Source organism: Phragmites australis, chromosome 13 (genome assembly GCF_958298935.1).
Source record: "Phragmites australis chromosome 13, lpPhrAust1.1, whole genome shotgun sequence".
NCBI lineage: Eukaryota > Viridiplantae > Streptophyta > Magnoliopsida > Poales > Poaceae > Phragmites > Phragmites australis.
This window is the reverse complement of record NC_084933.1, coordinates 9,888,223-9,911,752: the sequence shown is the minus strand read 5'-3', so window position 1 is coordinate 9,911,752 and position 23,530 is coordinate 9,888,223. Positions and strand designations below refer to the sequence as shown.

General features: G+C 41.0%; 1 protein-coding gene across 16 annotated transcripts; it reads left to right on the top strand.

Moving 5' to 3' along the window:
• The first annotated feature begins 374 nt into the window (after window positions 1-374).
• On the top strand, window positions 375-10,933 carry LOC133888236 (factor of DNA methylation 1-like). 16 transcript variants are annotated; one of them, XR_009903764.1, is made up of 12 exons: window positions 375-533; window positions 2,234-4,091; window positions 4,189-4,370; window positions 4,480-4,547; window positions 5,133-5,226; window positions 5,501-5,595; window positions 5,678-5,797; window positions 5,906-7,492; window positions 7,667-7,801; window positions 8,964-9,083; window positions 9,413-10,283; window positions 10,562-10,933. XR_009903764.1 is itself a non-coding variant. In XM_062328399.1 (2 exons), the coding sequence occupies exons 1-2, from the start codon at window positions 10,083-10,085 to the stop codon at window positions 10,796-10,798; spliced, it is 438 nt and encodes a 145-aa protein (XP_062184383.1). In that variant the 5' UTR covers window positions 9,090-10,082; the 3' UTR covers window positions 10,799-10,933. The 16 variants fall into 16 exon arrangements, 1 of the variants encoding a protein (XP_062184383.1); XR_009903758.1 differs by having other exon boundaries at window positions 4,480-5,226; window positions 5,906-6,007; window positions 7,362-7,492; XR_009903759.1 differs by having other exon boundaries at window positions 4,480-5,226; window positions 5,906-6,007; window positions 7,251-7,492.
• The last annotated feature ends 12,597 nt before the right edge of the window (window positions 10,934-23,530 follow it).

Sequence of the window (23,530 nt, the reverse complement as noted above, 5' to 3'; positions counted from 1 at the left end):
CTATTTGATTTTATCGTAATGATATAGTATTCCATAAAAAAATATTTCTTTTATGCAGGCACTTTTCAGAGAACTTACTGGTTAAGGTTCTGAAGACTGCTACACGTGGAGAATTAAAAGAAGAGTTTTTATTAGCTTGTCATTCTTTAGAAGTGATCACAATTGAGCTCTTCACCAAATACGAGTGACTATATAGATATAGACTGCAAGGGTTATGACACTTTTTTCTTTTTAAGTCATATCTCCTCTCAGTGTAATGTTGATAGAAAAGTCGGATACTTTCCATTAAAAAAAACACGGCCGAGTAACGCGTGGCTTTCTAGAAGCATGTCTACGCAACCTTTACGTTCTCGTGAAACTCCCACCGTATGACACAAACCCTCGCCGCGAGACGGCGCCGCGGAACACATCGCCAAGCCTCCTTCCGCAGAAGCATGTCGCCTCAAGTTCGTCTTTCCTAGTCGCCGCGCTCGTCGTCCTCCTCATTCTACTATGTCCAGAAGTGCACATCCATCTGATTTTTCTTATTGCTGGTAAGCAGTGGCGGACCCAGGGATTTCAGGGAGCCTGGGCTGAGCGCAGGCCATGCCTATACGAGCTAGATTTTACCCAAAATTTGATCGGCTCAATTTACGAATTTCCTCATAACCTATATAGAAGTATAGAGGCGGGTTGAGACGGAGCCCGCCCTAGCTGGCTTCCTTTGACGAATCGTTCTTTACCGCGAGCGATCCATCCAAATCTCTCGTTCTTGCATGGATCGATGCTCCTATCTTCCCAGTTTGTTGCGATTCGGGGGGTTCAACAAAATCCCCAGGTTATCTTGTATGTTCTTTTCCATGACCGATCTACATGGACTACCTAATGCTTGCGTGATATGGTAGCCAGATTGTTCGGTGACAATTTTTTAGATGGGGTGCAATTTAAACCGAGCATTGGAGATTTTGGACTCTTGAGCTGCAAAATTTTGTATTGGAGGGTGAGTTCTGAGGTTTTGAGGAAGATTCAAGAAACAGGGGGTGGGGTTTTCAAGAAAAATAATGAGAATTGGGGAGGAAAAGGAGTTTATTGAGAGAGAAAAGACCGCAGATTCAGAGAGTGAGAACAGAATTGGAGTGGCATTGAAGATAGTCTTAAAAAAAAGGAGGGCGGTGGGGGGCGGGGGGGAGTGCAGTGGGGATGACAGATGAATATCGAGACTGAAGTTGATGCACAAAATAATGACCAAACCAAATCGGCGGGAGAAAACGACAATAGAAGTAATGGATATATACAAGGTTAAGATATGAGAATGCGAAAGGGTTGAATATATATGGGTAAGCGAAACAGTTGTGGATAATGACAACTGAGATTTCCATGTTTGGCTACTTATTTCCATTATTGTATTTCGTTAGGGGAAAATCTTAGTTCAATTATGCTTTCTTTGTTGGTTTTAGAACTAGGAAGGCATCGAAAACTAAACGAGCAATCTCCAATCGATTATACCTTGCATTCTGTACTCGTTTCCTCATTACCAAACACAGCCTTTCTTTGATCTGAAGGATGAGATTGACAAATTCATCCTAAGCCAAAATCCCATGAAAAATTTATGATGGTATTCTGAAAATTCGTATCCTTTTGTTGTCTCCTATTATTCTTTTCCTCATCCACCCACTTTTCTTGTTTCTTCTAATATTGGTCTTTGCCCTCTATTTTACTTTTGTCTTATTTTGTCTAATTGACCTGCTTTCCAGCTGCCGCTTGGGAATGGCACTCAGCTATTTCTTTTGTTCATAATATTCACCTGGTGAGATTGTCCTAATTTTGGAAGCTGTTTTGTCTGATGTTCTGAGTGCTGCCAATTGTTGTAAACGTGCATGATCAACCAATTGGTTATGATTGTTTTCCCTTCTTGATTTTCTTGTCGCATTGTGCTTCTATTTACTGTTTTTGATGCATGATTAATGGCCTGCTGTTATTGCTCAACCGGTGAACCCACCAAAATTACTGATTTCTATTCAGTCAATATTGGTATATTGCAAATATGAATTCAGGCTGTTTTGTTTTTTAAATTTCCAAACCAAAATTTATGGTTTCACTGAAGTATTTCCAGAAATGGAAGTCACCAAACAGTCACTCTATGAATAAATGTCTTACAAACTGAAATGAAAACATACACCTAGAAAATTTTTCATTATGCTCATACGGTTTAAAAATATCGAGTAATATGGCTCTTATATGTCTGCTGGTGTAGGAAGTATATGCAATGTAATCAGGTAATCACGGGTGTATGAGGCGACAAGCTTATGGCATGGGAATTCCACAAGAAAGGGGGTGTACTAGGGGTTTCTATCAACCTGGATACACTCAGTCAGTGTGCCTTCTGTCTGAATATGCTGAGAATAATGATTATGTGAAGTATGAGAATGATTATATGGAGCATGAGGATCATATAGAGTATGATGGTCAAGTTGGTTGGTACAATGGAAGAGCAAGAGATGGTTATTTAAGCCCCGTTTGCAGAGGATATGGGGGTGTTGGTGACTTGGACATGGAAGCTCACATCTAGTGGATGATAGAAAATGTGAAAGACATGCATATTATAACCCCATACACCATTGGAGCCCAAGCTATGAAATGCAACATCAAAAAAGGAAAAAAGCTGTAGTGCAAGTACATCAAACAAAGAGAAAATGCTTTGCTCGCCAAGGAGATGCTACATGGTCAGCCTACAAAAAAAAGGAAAGGAGGAGCCAATTCAGAGCTCCCAAAAGTCAGAAAGAAAGGCAGGAATTCAGCAAAAAGGAAGACAAGTGTTTCAAGCATGTGGGAAAAATCCTTTCAGTTTCAGCACAAAATCAACATGAAAAGTTTTTTAAATGCAGATGTAGTCTGTTGAGTGTTTTAGCACCCTTTAAAACACAAAAATTGTTTGACGAAACTAAAAAAGAGAGAAGAGAACATCACTTTGAATACTAACTTTATTCTTATCCTTTTTCCTTGGTTTATCATTAATAACTTTTCCTTATTTTTATCACTCTGAATATAGATCGAATTTGGACCTGAAAATCTATACCTATATTCCCGGCCAACTTCTCGCCCTCCCAGCCGGTACACGTCGTCCCGTTTCTCTTCGCCGTCGGATCGCTCCATCGTCCGGCTCTCGATGCCCGTCCCGCGCGGCTGGGTGCCCGCTTCGTTTTTCCTTCGCGCGAGCTCGGTGCGGGACAGATGGCACGCAGGCCTCCTAGTGCGCTACAGGTGTCTGCTCCTGGTTCGAAGCGAGCGAAAATATCGCCCCCACGACGCGTTCCTCTTCGTCCTCGCCTTCCCATCCTCTCGGCCTAAAAAAAAAACATCGCGGCTCTCGTTCTACCCACCGTTGCGGCTCCTCCCGTGTTCCGCGCCGTCACCGGCTCCATCTGCTGCCACATCGGCCCGCCGCCTCCCCTCCACAAGATCCGGGCGTTGCTGCTAGGGAGGCGGCCGAACAGGGGTGGTGCCGGTGGCCACTACGGCGCAAGGGAGACGCGGAGAGCTGGAGGAGAAGGGCGCGCGACGTGCAGACTGGTGAGGAGAGGCTGCGGGGCAGGCCGGTCGGCCGGATCTGGTGGACGGGAGGCGGCCTTCTTCTCCGCCGTTCACCACGCCCCCAGATGCCTCGCACCTCGATGCTGCTTCCGTCCCCTCCATTGGCTCGCCTCGACTCCCTCCAGCTGTGTGGGTTGCCTCCCTTCCCCCTCTCCTGACCCTGGTGCTGTGGTGGGCTGGTGGAGATAGGTGTTGCCGGTGAGAAAAGAGGAGGCGTGGGGAAGGAGGATGTAGTGGTGCGCGGATCCACTGCTGAAAGTTGCTTCACGGGGATGGCGATGGCTGCTGGTCTGGCGGTTCGGCATGTCCGGAAGAGACGCGAGCGAAGAGGCCTGCAGGCATCGCGTCGGGTCGTCGTCGTACGGAGGCCATGGGCGTTCTCGCCGTTGACGTCGCACCTCACCTCGAGCTTGTCCTCCAGCCGCTCCTCGGTCCACCGCCTGCTGTCGTGGTGCTGCTCCTCCCTCCGACAACAGATTTATCCGGTCATCCAGACGTGAGTTGATTTCTTCCTTTGTGTGGTGAGTAATCCTAGCATGTTCGAATGGATTGTTTTAGTGCTCTAATTTGTGTGCTCCTTGGTGCGACAATGATACCATCCATCCATGGTTTGATTAGGCTGTTGTTCAACGCACAAGAATGCATGATCAATCTACCCAAGGTGTGGGAACAGTTCAATTCCCAAAAGGTTTGGGGGTTCAGGTCCAACTGAACTCACTTGCCGCATGTTGGTTCAGCTCAAGAGACGCATGAGGAGGTGCTTGGGTATCATCGGCTTGCAGAATGTGGCAGCTACTTGAGTATGTGTAGTTATTTAGTTGGTTAACTTGAGACATCTGTCAATATGAGATGTAAGTTTTTCTTCCAAATTTCTAAACCAATTCTGGCCACTGTTATTGATGCAAATAGGGATGATTAACAAGGAAAAGGAGGACGACTGGTGACTATGCTGGGTTTGGATCTTAGGCCGGCTGGAGGTGGAGCACGCCCTGCTGCGCCCATGAACCATCTTTCTCTTTTCCTATAAGAGTAGTGTGCTAGTGTATTGTCTAAAAATCTGACATAGCAGCTTGCCAGTGTGTTAAGTTATCTGCACATTTTCATCTCAATAATGTGCTTTGAGAATTGGAATAATTCAGAAATTCCAGTTGATTACCATATTCTACTTGGTCTCTTAAATGTAATTACCAAATATCCCTATGTCGCCTTGGATTGGCAATTCATTGGAGCCATTGAAGGTGTTGACTTCGTCAGTGTGCATTTGGTAATGCAATTTAAGAAAGATTTTGTTTTGTTAAGGACGGTGGACCTAAATTTGTATGGCTAGCAGGGTAAAATTCTAAATGCACCTCTCTTTGTGCATTTTAAGCTTGTCAATCGCACATGCATATCTTTCTATATGCTGCTTCCTCTTGTTGTAAATCCATTCACAGTTTTAAATTTTCTGTTCCACTTCCTTCAGCGATCATTTTTGGCAAACATTGGTTGTACTAAAGATGTTCTTATGTAGCAGTTTCATGCAACCTTTTTTTTCTTAACTTTGTGTGGCTCTTTTGAGGAAGGCGTATGATGGATGGCAGTGATGTAGATAGCAATAGCTCCAACATTGATGCTAGCTGTGACTCTAAATATGAAAGACTGAAGCCTCTTACGTAGGTAAGCTTTTTCGTTGATTCATTAAAGAGAAAACAAGATGACTTCTAGTGTATGATGCAAGCTGTGTACAAAAGAATGTAGGTGGTTTGTTAGAAACTATGCCCGGCAGTAGAATCTATAGCTTTTTATGCATGTTATTAGTCTGTATCCATCTGATATGTTCATTTCTTGTCAGCCGTAGAAAGAACAATACAAATTAATGTTTATTCTTGGTGTGAGTACAACTTTGGTTGCCCTGTACACAAATTACTCTGATGGAAGGTGATTTTTTCAGGTAGCTTCATAACGATGATAGGTTCCTGGCCTCTAGACCAGCAATTCGGTTATTTGCCTCCTCCATTTGGCAATTCAGGTGCTCTTCCCAGCTAGGTGCTTACTATAACGTCCAACTCAGATCGTAATTGCATCTCCTCCTGATTTTAGGAGTTTCCTTACCTTTTTTTACATGTAGATAAAGATTGGAAATAAATATTCACTAGGCATTGATGTTGTATACCATCTGCAAGGACCTCGCCTCCAATGTCCTTATTTTACAAGGTGGGAGCAGCAAGGGATGCTATGGTATGAAAAGGTGAGCATTCTTGTTGTGAAGCATCTGATCCTGCTATGCATCCGTGCCTATGCAAGGGCAGATATTCTTGAATTGTTAATAATGCTCTAGCTATTGGTTCAAATGCAGAAAAGATCTTTCATGTAGTGAACACACTTCAGTTCAATATGCAGTGCCGCCTCTGCATTGTTTCATGGGAAGGTTCTTAAGGAAGCCAAATTTGGCAAGGAGGTAACTTACATACTGTTGGTAGGCTATCCTGTACCATAGATTGGCTCTCTGACGAAAATGTTTACCATATACTACTAAATCACCTTAAGCTGTTGTTTCTTTGCGATTGAGCTGTGCCTTGTCGAATATGAGGTACTCAAGTTCTCAAAGTCTATATATGTTGGCTGCTGCTGACATATGCATTGCTTGTTGCACCATTAGTGGGTCCAGGATCTGGAACAGATATTGTGACCTACATACAGAATATTCTGAATAGCAGCTGATATAGTTTGCATCCTTAGTGTATACTGGATTGATAGACACTGTGTATGGGAACAACAGGGCTACATGACCTGTGCTCACATTGGGGTACCATTGCAATGGGTTTGACTCTCTTTTAGGGTACCATGAAATGTAATATAGGCCTTTGGAGAAATTCTAAGTTCCACTAATATGACAAGTAAGATGTGTTAGAATGTACTGATTTGCACATTCATTTATTGTTAAAGTGAAAAGTGATCTTATCCTGACATCCAATTTATATGCCCCGCTATTATATACCTGAGACTTTTAGTTCTAGGCTTACTGTAGCTAAAGTAGTTAAGTATTAGATTGATAGTTGGAAAATGTATTTTTTTGTATAAATCCAGGATGGACCTTTGCTACCTGCTTAGCCAGAAGACATTGTTTTCGGTAGCAACTGAAAAGTACGATGTTGATAAATGAATCAATAGTTCCGCACATGTATTGGAACTGCAGTTTTAGGACGTTGATAAAATGTTTTGGAAAATCCCGTATTAGTTCTAATAATTGCTCGAATATAATCAGTTTGGTTTTTATTAGAAGAGCCTTGTGATTAATCTATTTGGTAATTTCCTCTATTGTTGTTGGTTGTACTTGACTACTAAGCTCTCTTATGTATCAAATGCTACTGTTCTCCCAAATTTGTTTCATACTTCGAACTTTTTACATGATCCCTTCTAGCAAACGGCGCTCGAGTATATGTCAATACAAGATATTTAGGCGATTTCGCTTCACTTCTATGTTTGCTTGCTGCCATTTTTTGTACTTTGATCTCTAATATAATTTCGTGCTATCTCACAATGTGGCGAAAAATTTCTTTGGTTAATTCCCGTCCTAAAACCAGGGAAGGTATGGCTCGATAGATTATCTATTTATTTCTGTTTATTTTTTATTCAAAGTATGCAAGCTGTAGTAGATTCTAAATATGTGTTGTACTTATTCATTTTTCTTGGGTAAACAGGTCTAGCCATGGTCGTACCAAGTTAATAATGTTGTTTGTTCTTATGCAAGGCAACCTTCCATCTGAATCATCATTAAGACTGTAATTTGATGCTGGATTTACTAACTGCAGTGGTTGGAAGGTTAAGAGTTTTGAATGTGGTTGGCCTTTGCATGGTTTCCAGAAACATACGAGGTCAACATTTGGTTATACTTCTCAAGCTAACCACTATGAAAAAAAATCGAACATGGTTATGCTACGAGGTGAGCTCATTTTCTATCTGAACATCTATTCAGACTTTATAGAATGTATGGATCCAAATCAAGTTCATGCGTGCCCCAATTCATGGCCTTTAATCGAGTGTTTGTGTTTGTAATTATTTCACTACAATTCATCTAATCAATTTTCTAACAATGATTCTTACACTTCCAATGCAGCTGTGCATTTTTCTTGAACAACGATAAATGCTGCAGCTTTTTAGAGTTGTACTTCCCGACTCAGTTGCGGTGAGTTCTCCGGTTATGAGCCAACAATTCTCTCATTTTTCTGGGAAATGGTTAACCTTGGTTCAGGTATGCTCTGTGAGCCATTTGATTTTTTGCACTCGTTCCATCCTACTTTATTCAATCTATAAATATGTAGATAGCTGAGTACAGTATGGAATGTAAGATTTGAGCTCAGTTTGTAATGATTAGTTGTGGGAGACTGTATGTATCTGAAACTATTTGAGGCTTTGAACTGATGGTGAGCAATGCTCACTGCTGCTAGCTTGCATAGTTTTTGGTGCCTTCTTGCTCTGTTAGGCATATGAACATATTCTATTTTATATCCCTGATTGTCTTAGGTCTAAATTCATATATATAGCTCTATGATCAACATAGCTCTAGAGGAAAAATATTAATGATTTTTCCTCCGCAAAAATGTCTCTTACGATGATTTTGGTACATAATGTTGAATTTTGATGGAGTCAATTTGGAATTGCTGTCTTCTTTTTTCGTAGCATAAGAAGTGTCCTTGCACACTAATGCCACTTTTGTTTCGGTTGTGGAGTATCCCAGCAGAGCCATTTGCTGAGTACATTTGTTATGGAAATAAAGTGTTTATGCTTCACTCTGAACTTCGTGACAGAATTTGTTAGTGTGCCAACAAAACCTTTTATGATTATTGCCATCTCAAGAAGCCACTACCTAGATTGCCGATTTAGAATGCCATGCCTCTTTGCCTCCAAAGAGTTCATGATGTTCTGCCAAGGTGGATATTCAGCTCCTACTCTAAAATTCCGCTAGGCCTGTAGCCGTAGTTGGACATATAAAATGACGTTTATATTTATAACTATGCATCTTCCACGAGTGTCGAATTTCTTCATCATGTTTTCAATTGCAGCCATCCTTTTGGTTGATGCTCTTTTAATTGTAAAGCCTTTTAAATTGTAGCCATAATGTTATTTATATGTTTTCGGTTTTGTGGACAATATGATGGCCTATTTCCCTTACTGTGCACATGTAATAATTTTCTATGGGCATCTGAACATTGGTATCTTAAGAACGTGATAGTTCTTCTAAGTAGCAAAATTACGACTTGCTTGATTCTCTACTATTGAATCGCTTGGTTTTGTAATTATGTTCCTGAATAACCTTTTAGATTTCCTTTCATTGATCTACAAATTTCCTTCTCTTGCCTCCTGTTTTGCCATGATTAAAAACATCCCCTTTTTCCTCTTCTGATCTGTTGCAGAACGGCAAAAATTAGCTGGCTGATGTTTTCTTTGCACCCAATTCGGCAAGCCGCTGGTACTCAAAACATGAGAGAAGGTGCATCAAGATTGTCTAAAGAATATCCGAAGCATCCAGTTGGGTAAGTGCTTCTCCCTGCCGTTTGTGTTGTTATTCACTTTTGTCCCAATACAAAGTTATAGGATTTTTATGGGCGTCCTGGTAGGGAGTCAATGCAAATTTACAAGACATTGGAATGATAGTTTTTATCATTTATAGTATGAGTTTTTTCCCTGCTACTTACGTTTCTGTAGTTGTGTGTTACAATTTTTGATCCATAAATAATTATTATTCTATATGGGTATCATTTGGTTGCTAGACTCTTAAATCTAAGCTACACTTCATTTCTCAGTTCTTCCTTGGCCATGTGAAGTGGGTATTGTGAATGTACAATTTTTATGATTTCTTCAGGTTGTTGACTCCTTTGGTACTGGGGACTAAGAGCATATTGAAATGCAGGTAGGTCGTGTCTATTGAGAGTGATCTCAACGATGGTAACTAGGCTATTTGGCTTACCATGCTATGCCATAGTGCCACTGCTAGCATTGATGTAATATGTTTATCTCTCATATGTTCTTTGTATCAACGTGTATTAAATATTTGTGTTGCAGAACCCATTTAAGTTTCTGGCTTTTTTCAGCTGCTCCTTTTATTATTTAGGTGTTGCTATAGGTTTAATTGGTAAGATACACATGCATTGCCTATATATTTTTAAAACCCCCTCTGCAGTCGGCGCGCGAGGGCGCGCCGATCTCCACTAGTTTCATTAATAAGTAGAGTAATTGAGAAGTGCATGTGCTATTTTTGTCCAGAACCTTTTGTTTCAATTTGGTGCCCCAATCAAAATGTAATCTATGTTTCCGCTCAATTGGTAGTTTTCATTCGATATGAAGCTTTTTAATATCATGATTTCTGTGAAAGCTTGTATATGCAAACTGTGGGAAAGAAATTGTTAAGGAAACAAGATTCTCAGAAAACCGAATGAAAACTGCAGAGCAAAAAACTAGGTGTGTCGAATATGACTCTTACTAAAGAACATCAGTTAAATGTCTAACAAAAGCTGGAATTGGAAATAAAAGAAATGAAGGTCAAATTGGAAGCGATGAAGTGTAAGTCAGACGATAAAGATTCAGCATTGGATAAGAAAACTGATGAATTGAGAAAGCAGTTGCAAGAAAACATGGATGAGATGGATTTTATGGAGTCATCCAATCAAGTTCTATTTATCAAGGAACGCAAAAGCAACGATGAGCTGCAAGAAATACATAAAGAGCTAATAAATGTAAGTTAACCTATATGTAGTTAAATTGTCTGGTATTTATTAATTTGGAAGTATTCAGATTTACTTTGTTTATAGTGTAGCGTATTATTCTACATTTATTGGACAAAATTTCAGTAGTAACTACTGAATTGCGTTTTACTACTGAAATGTTTTTAGTAGGTGTAGAATAATATACTACACCTAGGATGTAGAATAACATTTGTATTATATATATATATATATATATATTTGTGAATTTCATGATAATTCATATTTTGACCGATCAGCTGGCTTAATAGGGATTACTTCAGCATGGGGGTGCCCGAGCACATATAGGCCTCAAGAGGATGGGTGAGCTTGATCCAAAGGCATTTTCAATTGCTTGCAAGCAAATATTACCTGCGGATAATGCAGATGTTATTGCTGCTATTCTTTGTTCGAAGTGGGAAGCTGAGACAAAAAATCCAGAATGGCATCCTTTTGAGGTTGTCATGGTTGGTGGAAAAGAGATGGTACAAATATTTATCTATGACTAATTACTATCATTTATTTATACAGTACTAGCTCAGGCATCACAGGATCCTTTTAGAGTTACTAGTGGACCAACGTGTCTTACTGATATACACTTTTGATATATCCTCTTTGAGAAATTTGCACTGGTGGTACCTATACTTGTTTCTTGTCATAAACTGCATTTGGTCCGAAATAAATGTTATCCTAGCTTGTGTGCAATCAAAATTTTGAAACTTTGGCAATTACTATACTTTAAACTATTTAGATTTGTCATATGAAATCAATGTTAATAGATTCATCATCTGATACTATATACTTAGAAAAAATAATAGTCAATGATGTGTATTGGAGACCACATTGATGTCCTAAGTGACAATTGTATCGGACCAGAGATAGTAACTATCTAAACTTTGAAAAATTGCAATTTAACAGCTAATCGTTCATTTTCTGGATATGAATTACACTTTGCCACCTGTAATTTGGAAACCAGTTGACAAATGTAAGCACGTGAAGTTGAAAGAACCAGTAGTAACCTGCCACTCTTTATATGTAGGTATGTATGTCCAGTGTAGTCTGCTCATCCTTCTTTAGTGCAAAATGTAATTCCCTGTGCTAGTATTCTGTTCTGTGGACGACTAGAGTTGACTCCTGTTATGGTATATGCATCAGTGCATGCTACTAATTCCAGGAAGCATGTGGGCTTAGCTTGTGTGTGTCAATATGGTTGTCCGTCCTTAAGGGCTTGTTTGGAAGCAAGGAGAGGTAAATCCAGGGTAGGAAATCCCCAAGGGGGATTAGAGTGCACTTCAGCACTTCATTTTCCCTGGGGACGATTTGCTCCCTTCCCTGCCACTATTTGGGGGTGGAAGGGATAAAATTCCTGGGAATAAAATTTGATCACGAGAATAATACAGCAGGGTTTCAGAGACGCAAACAATGTTGCACTGATTAACAACATGCAAACACTACTGCACTGATTAACAACACGCACTGATTAACAACATGCACTGATGAACTAAAAATCGAAGATGCATTGCCAAAGTCCTGCTTCAAATTGCTTACATTAGAATACTGATTCATCCAACTGACACAATGGTCCTAAAATTCAACACTACATAAAAAAGCATTGCATCATATTGGTATGTCCAGCATGATTTTAGACGAGGAACAACAGATAGAAGAAGCGTCATATCCGCTGCCTTCTGCTTGTAATCATCTTGTCGAACTGAATTTTGATCTCCACTACTCCAACAACTTGTATATGGCCCTGAAATTTGAATTCATATTAAATAATTTGAATGTGATGCATACATCCAATACAGCACGATTTGAATCGTGCAGATTGTCATGGAAGAAAGCAACATGCAATTCAATGTGTAATAGAATGTAAAACATATATATATCTAAAATGTAAGCCCAAAATTGCAAGAGAAAACAGCAAAAGAAAGTATGAAAGGCAAGGAGATTTAGACCAGGTTAAACTCATGCGACTGCAACTACGGTCACTTGGAAAGTTGCAATAATTCAGATGAAATGATAAAATAGAATGAAAGTGAAATGTATTGCCATCGAAAATATAGACAACTACGGGTAGCAAATACAAATATTAACAGTTACCCCAAGCCAGCAAACTATAGCAGACTGTCTGATTTTGAACTCAAATATACAAATCTTTAGAGATATGCATGACCTACTCTCAACAAAACTCTATTCTACATAATGCAGTTTATGTCTAGATAAGTATCAGAAGCTCAGATGGAGCCATCAGCCTTGGATCCTAACAAATCATCTAGGAAGAACAAATACAGCCACAAACAATCTCACTTGCATTGCAGACAGATATTGTTCACTCACAGTTTGAATTATTTTACCTTCTTCGAATCTTTCAATCTTCCAGCTGTTGCAGGAACAACATAACAATTAATCAAGCAAAAATTTGAAAGGATCATACATATGGAGTAATTTTCTTCTTCAGCCAAATTAATCGCACATTTGGGTTCTTGGTTTTGATGAATATTTGTCTGTTCACCTCACTTTCAAAGACCACCAATGTGTCTGCCTTCTCTTCATCGGTTAATTCTTCCATGGCTTCCAAGTTATCGATACACTTTTCAATGGAATAATCATCTTCACGCCTTTTCTTTTCATTCAGATTTTCCATAACTTTTTCTGTTTGTTCCTTTTTGTAGTCCAAGTAGTCTCCAAGAACAGCTGCAACTTGACTTTGCTTGCGCTTTTTTCCACTATCACCTTCTTGCTGTCCTAAATTATGATCGGATGGTGCAGATTGAGCTTCATTGGGTTCAATATGTTGATTTGATGTCCCTTGACCATCCAAACTTGAAGCAAATAGATTTGTATGCACATGTTCAGAGGCAAGGGGCACGTGTTGTATGCTCTGTTCGGAGGTACTTCTTTCATTTGGAGGTTCCACTCGCTCAATTGATGTAAAATTTAAATCTCCCGTAGCAATGCTTCCTATTTCAAAGCAAAAATCAGCAGCACAAAAAACTGTAAAACTGATAAAACGAGGATCATAATTCTGAGAATCAAGCAAATTCTTATAACCATAACTTAAAAGGTTCCTATTGCACATGTGGTAGGCCTTATCCTGATCCAGAAGCCAAAAAACAAGTTATAAGGAACAATTTTACCTTCATGTAGAGATGCCAAGTAATTAAAGAGAGGAAAAGGCTTTTGGCGGAACTTCCTCACTTTGGGGTGATCCTATGCAACATAACAATGTAATTAGTACCAAAAAAATTACAAGATTACTATTTCTAGAGAGAGTAAATGTCTTACCTCAATAATTTTATCCCAGATTTTTAGTTCAGCAATTATCATGCCCATAGAATCATCCCAACCCGTACCATTCTGTTTCTTTGCATCCCTTATTGATTTATAGCTTGCTTTAAGTTCCTTCTCCTTTTCTTGTAGTTGTTGCTTTGTGAAATGTGCTATAGGGAACCTCTCATTGAACTTGATGGTGATACTCCTCCAACCCTCTGATATCCAACCATTTTGCCCTTTGAACTTTGGGTTGTTGTTATGGTCATGTAATATATCAACAAGACCTTTCTCATATGTGGAGTTCCAAGCAGCCCTTGAGACTTCTTTTGACATATCAATTCTATGAAAAGAACGTCCAGCATTAAAAAAAAGACAGCATGTCCAGCATTAAAAAAAAATGACAGCATGTCCAGCATTAAAAGTATAATGATGTCTCTTACATATCAAATCATAAGCAAACTAGTGAGTACTACTACTTTAAGCATCCATTACACATAGTAGAGGTACCATACTACTTTACAAGACATCATGTTGTACTAATTATTGTAGGCAGCCCACATTTGTAGTGCGATCTGAACTCTGAGAGTACTTCCATCACTTGACTCCAAATCATTTGGGTAGTTGTCATCACCCTCTGGAACATCAACATAGTCAACTGGTGAGATATTAGTTAGTTGGTCATCTAGCCACCCTTCTTGAACGTTTTGCCCTCTAATTATATTGTGAAATGCAACAGCTGCAGCTGGAATCTTAATCTGAGACTCTATGGGATAGAATGTGCCTACTTTTAGAATCGAAAACTGCTTCTTTAGAACACCAATGGCCCTCTCTATGTGGTTGCGAAGTATTGCATGACGATGGTTGAACAATTCTCTATAGTTAGCATAACCACTTTGAGATGAACGACGCCTCCTGAACTCACTGAGGTGGTATCGAACTCCTCTATATGGGGCAATAAAGGATGGTGTGTTTGCGTACCCACCATCTACAAGATAGAATTTCCTCTCCGGCACATGAAATCCCTTGCTAAGAGCAGATCTAAGAACCCCTGCATCTGATGCAGACCCTTCCCATCCACATGAAATGAATGTGAAGTTAAGATCAAAGTCGCAAGCTAACATAACATTTTAAGACAGAGTTCCTTTCCTATTCCTATAGGGATGGGCCTTGGATTCTGCAATGGTGATTGGTATATGTGTCCCATCGATGGCACCAATGCAATTCTACACGCAAGGAAAGAAATTAAGGACTTGGCACTCAAGGAAAGAAAAGCTTGGGGAAAGGTATGTGTTTAGTATATGGCTCACCTGAAAAAAGGGCATAAAACGAGGATCTGTTGCAATTTTCGTATGAGTTTGGATTGAACTTGGGAGCTTCACAAATTTTCGAGTCAAGGTAGGAATTATATTGAAAACTTATGTTATTTTCCTATGGATTGTTTCCCCTCTATGTTGAAAAGCTTTTTGTAGCCTCTGATTGCTAGCATTGTGTGAGAGCATGAACATAAACATCCCAAGCTGCTTCTCAACAGCAACACCTCGTGTGTCACGCAACAAATTCTCCCTTCTAAGAAAATTTGACGTGGCTCTAAATATCTCCGGTTCCATGCGGAACTCAACTCTACACCAAATCTCATGCCCTTCTAGGATTTCCTTAACCTTTTTAGCACCAGGAAGAGAGGAGGTGTGGACGGGCCTTTTCTCTTCTTGTAGGCATAAAAGTAAAGCAGGAACAAGTAAAAGGAATAGCTCATCGTCCTCTTCTTCCTCCTCGAAAAAAAATTGCCTAACTTGCTCCTCCCAAGAACCTATTATCTAGTAAAATGATAAGAAAACATGCAGATCTGAATTGAAGCTGTAACAAACATGCAGATCTTAATTCATTAACCTAGCCACTAGTATTCAAGAAAACATGTATAAGAAGCAGAGTAAATGTTAAACTAAGAGACGATGTGAAGCAAATAAGACCAATTCAGTACCTCTTTGCACTGCTTCTTGAGCTTCAAGTTCTCATCCACCAGCCGACGAACTTCCTTTTCTAGATTTTCCACGTATGCCTGCACACGAACAAATCACTTAAAAATCAGTAAAAATTGAGCTATTAACTTGCATAATCCAAACATGTAGGCCTTTTTTCAGGTGTACTAACTGTATAATCACCTTCTAAACTAGAAGCCTATCTGCTCCAACTGTTTCAAAGACAGTCCAAAGTGAACAATATGCAAGGTCACATGCTAATCTACTACTGATTGTGTTTATGTGTGCAATCTTAACTTAAATGGTACTAGTGACTTGACATGAAGCCCTAAACTAATAATTTGGACAATTGCAAGATAGGTCCCTGGTTCTGATCTGAAATATGAAAATAAAACAAATTTGCTATCTGACAGAACTATTGTTTCTTCAGGTATGTTCCATGCATATCTGCAGAGTTTTGACAAGAACTCAAATACAAATTTACAGGCTATACTTTCATCTTTTATATCTTTCTAAGGGTTAGTGCAGTGGTAAATGTTCCATTTATCTAGTATGGATGAAGTTGTGCTGTTGCAGGTTCAAATAGTGGAACCGATGCAGGCATGGTTCAGAAAGGAGCAGGTATGTAACTAGGAAAAGTGAACTACAGATGCACATAATATCACATAAATTCCTACATACTACTCATCATGCTTTAGAAATAAGAGGAAAATGGTCGATTATTCTTATACTCAGTAAGTTTTAGCCTACTTTTAAATTCTGTTAAATTCAGCAGATAAGATCCGTAAATAGTAAGTCCAAAGGGTGAAGCATAAATAAAGATTGTAGACTGCTAAGTGATCAGTGATCAAATAGAGCGCTGACTGAACATTACTGGACAGCTTCTAGTGCTATGTTCAGCAGCATAAGAAAAGAAACATGCTGTAACAAAGTGATGGTATGATAGTTATACCTGACAAAGTAAATCATTTTTCAGTGCTGATATGTTATCAGTTGCTATCTAATCAGTAGATTAGACAAAATGGCACCGAACTGAATTTAAATGGTACTAGTGACTTGACATGAAGTCCTGAACTAATAATTTGGACAATTGCAAGATAGGTCCCTGGTTCTGGTCTAAAAAATGAAAATAAAACAAATTTGCTATCTGACAGGGAAGGCAACACCATCTACTATAATTTTGCACTTGTTTCAACCTAGACAAATATGATTTTACACTGCACAACACCATCTACTATAATTTTGCACTTGCTATCTGACAGAACTATTGTTTCTTCAGGGAAGGCAACACCATCTTCTATGATCTTCCTCTGTATCAGGCCACCAACAAGAGTTCAAGAAGCACCAAGATTAGGGGGTCAAGCCCACAAAGAGAGCTATCAGTCCTTTTCTCAGTTATGGTCAGATAGATCTCTAGAAATTTTTTGAACCAAAACCATAGATAAATGCATTCCTCGCGCACGGGTAGCAGGGTTGTGCCGCTGCAGCTCTCACGACGCGCGCGGATTTGGAGACCCCGTTGAGGAGATGCCCGTGACGCCGCAAGAGGGAGGAGACGGAGATGGATCCGAAGGCGAACTCACCGCTGGTTCGTCAGAGCGGAAGGGGATGGGCTCCCAAGAAGCCAGAGACCGCGCTGCGGGGTTGGAGGCGGAGACGGAGGCGGAGATGAAGGCTGCGCGGAGGTGGAGGCGGAGACGGAGGCGGCGGGAGGCGGAGGCCTCTCATGTGCGAGGGAGGTCGAGGACGAGCGAGGTCGAGACGAGGAATGATTCCCGATTGGTAGAGGCGTGGCTCGGGCCCCCGCGGAAAGGATGTGGATCGGGCCGAGAAACCCTGTCTGATGGGCTTCCCAAATGGCGCGATTTTCTGGCCCGTGGGAGGTTGCCCAGTGGGCTTTCCAACCGGGGAAAAGGCTGGGATCCCGGAGTGGATCAGGCCTCCCAAACTAGCCCTTAATGTGTGAAGCGCCAGAGTTTTAGTTGGTTGAGATGTTTGTGTCGGTTGAGTCCGCCCTATAAAGGAACATGTATTATACTTCCATAAGACAATCAAGAAATAATTAAGTCTCTCTAGTCTAGCATTCTCTCATCTCAGCCTGCCCCTCTCATCGAGAAACCAAGGATTAAAAAATGGATTGCTCAGATTTACCGGTCCATGTCGGTATGGCCGATTATCGGTAGTATTCCGGTTAGTAATTTTCATTTTTTTCTTTCTACACATTGTTTCCTCAAAATATAGTGTTTGTTTGGTCTTTCACAAGCATTGGCACAACGATAACATCAAAACAGTTATGCAATCATCTTGTACTGGCCGATAATATATTTACGAGTCTAGGCCAATACAACCGGTAACCGGCCGGTTACTAATAATCTCCTAGAATACATGCCATCTGGCAATCTTTTGCACGGAAGTTAGCTGATGAGGATACCCTACCTGTTGCATATTCATGTATAGATAGTTTATCTACAGCCGCACCTACATTGGGTTTACAAAAACAATGATGCTGCTTAATTTATTTTGTAATTGTAGGTATGTTGTACTTATCATCTATACTCTTATAAAATGAACAACTTATGACAGATCCAAACGATCTTCATCATTCATCTTGCACGTACATTGTGCATTTCAGTCACATTCAGATACGTTTTTTGAGTCCATGATATAACCAAATTGGATGGATCTTCCACCTGTTTAGCTAAGAAAGAATAGATGCAGAGTTGGATAATAGATAGATATGAAGATCATGAGCTACCCCATAATGAAACCACTAGTAGTCACGAATATCTCCTTCTTCCCTAACCCAAGATTGGAGAAAGAAGATCTAAGAGGGACCTATGGAGAATGTGGTCAAAAATCCATAATAGAGTCTGACCACAACGACCGAATTAATTATCTTTATTGAGAAACTTAAACTACTTGTCTCATCATAATCTGAACCCTTAGTCTATTGAAAATCTCTAGCAACAAGACGAGCTTTGTATCTCTCAATAGAACCATCTGACTGTCTTAATTTTAAATACCTATTGACTTTGTCTTAATTTTAAATACATATTTACATGTGATATGGACAACATGAGACGGTAAGAGAACAAGATCTCAAGTTCATATACGATCAAGTGCAACAAGCTCCTTAGACAAAGTAGATGGCTACTTAGGAATACCAAAAGCCTCCTGATAAGTAGATTGCTCCTCAACCACATCAGCACTCGTACAGGGAAAATCCCACCTATCAGGAGCCTCAATAGTGGCATGATCACGTAGATTATAACGGGCACCAATAAGCAACTCATCAACATCAGAATCAGTGAGAACATGAGCTTCGAGACTAGCCGATGAGGTGGGAATGGACGGACGATCAGAATTAATCGTAGTGTGACGAGTATAGACATGGTTGATAGGTGAAATATATAGTGGAGAAGCTGAATCCAGAGCATGTTGTGGGTGAAGGAGCTGGACCCAAATTAGATGTGGGTGTAGGAGATGTAGGGGGAGGAGATGGAACAAAGGTATGATCATCAGATAAAGGAGGAGGGAGACATAGAAAAGAAGTGGACTCTGTGGGAGAGGAAGATGGTTGAGTGGAGGAATTTAGAGCAACGCCATTTTAAGCATGAGCCCCAGGATATGAGAGTTGAGCAAGAGTATCCTCAGAGGTGAGGAACTGAAGAAAAATAGAAGGCAGATATTCTCCTCCAAAGTTAGAGCAAAAAACTCTAATGGTAGTAGAAAACTTAGGTTAGTTGTAAAAATTTAGCATGATGTAAAAATAGATATACAAAATTTAGATTAGATAATTTAGTTCAGTTGGCACAATTTAGCATGATTTAGGAAATGTTTTAGACATTTCTATATAAATATAATTTAGAATAATATAGATTTTTTAGTATATTTGTAGAAGTTTTAACGTGATATATGAATAAATTTAGCATGACTTTGGAGTAACCATTTGAATGATTATCAATAAGGGATGTCAGGTGCTGTCATTTTTAATGTATTATGGAGATGAGTATGTTATGCAATGTGACAGGGTGGCAGATTTAAGCAATTTCTCTGGTATGGAGGTCGGTCTGAATAATCCTATTGAACTGTAGTGCAGTCAGGTGATAGGGATGCTACATGATGTCTTGCATATTAGTGTGACGAACAAATAGTTGTCGGTTAGGGTTATGCTGCCTAAGTGGTATGCTGCTGGGTGGAAGTGGGAATTACGGGAGTTCAAGAATACAAAGCAGTGGAGGCAATTTGTGATGTTGGGGTTGGAAAGGGGTTATCGGCATGTCATGCTCATGCAAGGTATTATGATATGTTCTAAAGAAGGCGAGTCGAGTGCCCCTGTGGAGCTGGAAGAAAATTTGCAACCACCGAACAAGAGAATGTGCCTCCTAACCCGTTGATGGCCCCCCCTGGTGCAAGACTCAAATAATGAGCCATTTCCCTCCCCGTTGGCTACCAATTAGGGCGGGAATGATGAGGAGGTTGTGGAGTAGATGGAGTTAGACAATAAAGAGTTCCTCACATTTGTTGATGGTGCTAAGTGGGACAAGGAGAATGATTTGCCCAATCAATTGGGTAACTTTTCCATGGAAAGTCTGATGGTGAATGATGGCCATGATTCATCCTGGGAGTATGATGCACTTGAGGTTAGGATAGGGGCAGATGTTCCACAATAAAGGCCAATTGCAGGATGTAGTTAAGAGGTGAGCTTTCTCGAAGAAACAGGAGTTCAAGGTTGTGATATCTAATAGGAGCATATATGATGTTACATGTAGTAATGCAGGGTGCATGTGGTGTGTGCATGGTTACAAGCCTACTGCTAACAACACTTTGGTAGCTTCAAAGGTGGAGAGGCACACATGAAATTTAAAGCAGACCCTTGCAGTGCACAAAACATGATAGCAAGATATGTGACAAAGGTGATGTATCCTGAGATCATTGTTGTTATTAGCAATTGTAGAGGGCACGTGGAACACAAAAGTATCTCCGTCAAAGGTATGATGTTGCATCGCTACACGTGGTGAACCCCCAAATGCTTTACACGGACAAGATCACGAAATACATGGCTAAGAAGAGCGCAAAGGGAGGGATGCATCGGGTATGGTACTTGGGAAATAGAGAGTATGTATTTGACATGCTTCTGCGTGACAAGAGAGGGCTTAGAGATGGCTGGTCCGAGATCACAATGGAATGTGTGCTCAAGCCAGCAAATACATGGTGCGAATGCCCTTGCAACAAACCTTTCCTCCTATTTGCCGTGCTCACATGTGTTGACAGCTTGCGCAAAAGGAGGGATTGAGCCCGTTCACTTTGTTTCTCCTTACTACATGAAGGAGGATATTGCAGTAACATGGTAAGGTGAATTGTGCGATTGGTAGGGAGCCACTGACTTCACTAAGCCTCTAGAGCTTGCGCCACTCTGGACGCCAAACCCGGACAGCAAGGTCAACATCAAGAGGTCAAAACAAGGAATGTCTATTGTGCAACGAAGAACATTCGAGGAAGGATTACAAGCTCTACATAGGGGATGAAGGTGGAGAGACCATGCGTCGTGTTCCGATGTGCAACCATACAAGAACAATGAAGCAGGAACGAGCTCTTGATGTTTATCTGTCTAATATGGACAATGTATGTTTTTATGTCGAACTGTAATAATATGTGTTGCTTGATGTGTATGGTAGACCTCGAGTTGCTTGATCCACTGATCGATGCCTAGCATCGATCACATCTCACGGATGGCGCCTTGTTTCCCACTATTCAACCTTGGACACCGGACCACTACTGGCCCATAGATGCACGCTGGGTATCTAGGTAAATAATATTTAGAGCATGTTTCATTTTGGACAATATATTAGCAACCTTGGTGCACTTTGAACCATACTTAATAATAGGTGTCACTTTGAATCATATATTTTATGTTAATCTTCAATTTGCACCATGTCTAAGGATTGAGCCTTTGACCGTGCTCACGTGGCAAGCAGTTCCATCCACTTCAACTCCATGGATTCAACTGGGAGGGTGGACTATTGTTTCCAGCCTAGACTAGTGGCGCCAGCTCGGGATGGTGGTCCTCGGTTCCCACTGGACTCCGCACTGCTTAGCGCGTGGGCTAACCGCTGGAGGCTCGAGACTCATATGTTTCACCTACCAGTTGGTGAGATAGCCCCAATACTACAGGACATCTTGATGCTCCTTGGTTTTCCTATCTCGGGGGCTACAGTTAGACCAATCATGGCTGAGGCGGGGTGGAAGGCAGAGTTGTTGAACCGGTTCGAGGGGGTCTTGTCGCAAGACCCATACCACCTAGAGGGACAACAATTGAGCTTTGTTGGCAAGCATGGCCCATCTAAGGCTTGGATCGAACAATTCCACACCTCACACTTGACTGCAAACTTTGAGGACTGGAGAGTTTGTAGGCATCTGGAGGCCTACTTACTCTGGCTTTTCAGGTGGTTGATGTTCACAAGTATCCACGGTGACACCGTTGATAAGCAATTGCTCCACTACTCTTGGAAGATAGCGGATGATCCTTTGGAGGAGGTTCTGCAGTACAACTGGGGTTAAGATGTCCTAGCTTTGATGTACTCCGGGCTCTGTAATGCCTGCATATAGACCACAGTTGTGGGTTCCATTACATGGTGCTCACTGCTGCTGACAATGTGGTCCTTCGAGCGGTTTGACATCAGCTAACCCACCCTATTGTCATACAAGGCATACACACCGAACTTGTAGTCTACAACAGAGTACAGCGTGTCTGATGCAATGGATATTCTGAAAATGGGTTTGCTTTGGTGCCAGTGCGATATAAGTATATGCAAATGTGTGGTTTTCAATATAGTTTTGACGGTATTAATTAATTATGCTTACATGTTTTTTGGCAACCACGATGGACTACTGGTACAGTACATGGCGTGTACTCCACTTTGTCATGTGCCTCGACTAGCTGATGGAGGACCGTGTGCGCTAGACACCTTATACAACAACTAATGTCGGGGCTCATGCCCCTTCCAGCCGCAGCTTGCAGTGTAGCACAAATTGTGCCTTCTAGTTGACGCAGAGGAACCTCATCTTCGACATTCACATTGAGCCTTATAGCCCCAGCCGTATTCTCCGCCATTCGGGATCTCCCAAGAGTTCCCTCTGCCGAGGGGCCACCATATGCCCGAATCCGTTCATAGGTATGTTGTATTTTAAAGTACAATTCAATTAGTATTCATTTACTTAAACATGGCTAAACAATATTTTTGTTTTCAGGCTTTCAAGGAAGGGGCACAGTCTTCGTCACGACACCACATTTGTCATGCTGCTATAGTAGTGGGTGGACAATTGGATGGATGCTGCCATAGATGTCTATTTGGTTCCAGGGGGCCAATCGATGGAGGTGCTTCCTGGAGCAATAGAGTGGGCTTCCCCACTAGGCCAACATCAGCGACATTTTTGCCATGCGCCCTCTAGCCACCTACAATGCACTGGTTAATACGCCTTACATAGATTTGTCAATTGCAAATTATTAAATTACTTTAAACTTTAACTTGCATACGAACGGACATCTGCGAGGAGGTAGGAGACGACCTCCTTGCCCTCACAGACTGAGTGAACTGCGATCCTCCGAGAGTGGACCGACCAAAGCTTGTCAGCGGTCTACATTGCCTTGCACGACGCCATCACGGTGCCATACGTTGTGCTTCCTACCGCCCTAGACGTGACGGCATGGCTGAGACGTCTAGGTCTCCACCACATACTACAACCATCCCCTTGCCTAGGCAGGAGGGCACATTGTCCTAGGTGCCACAGCCTGGGCTCACTTTCGTTTCCACACCAAAGTGGATGGCACCCTTACCAGGTATGTTATTTTGTTTTCATACAATTTGTTTTCTTCTATTCTTGTTTACAGCTATTAAAAAATTTGTTCATAATGACAGGTTCACAGTGGCACTCTAGGGCATTTGTGCCTGCTACTTCTCCTTCATTAGGGACATACGGGCACAATCC

Bases quoted from the DNA above. Each gene is read 5' to 3' on its own strand.
- LOC133888236 (XM_062328399.1), top strand. From the start codon at position 10,083: ATGAAGGTCAAATTGGAAGCGATGAAGTGTAAGTCAGACGATAAAGAT. The intron at 10,284-10,561 runs GTAAGTTAACCT...CTGGCTTAATAG, and splicing joins TACATAAAGAGCTAATAAAT to GGATTACTTCAGCATGGGGG.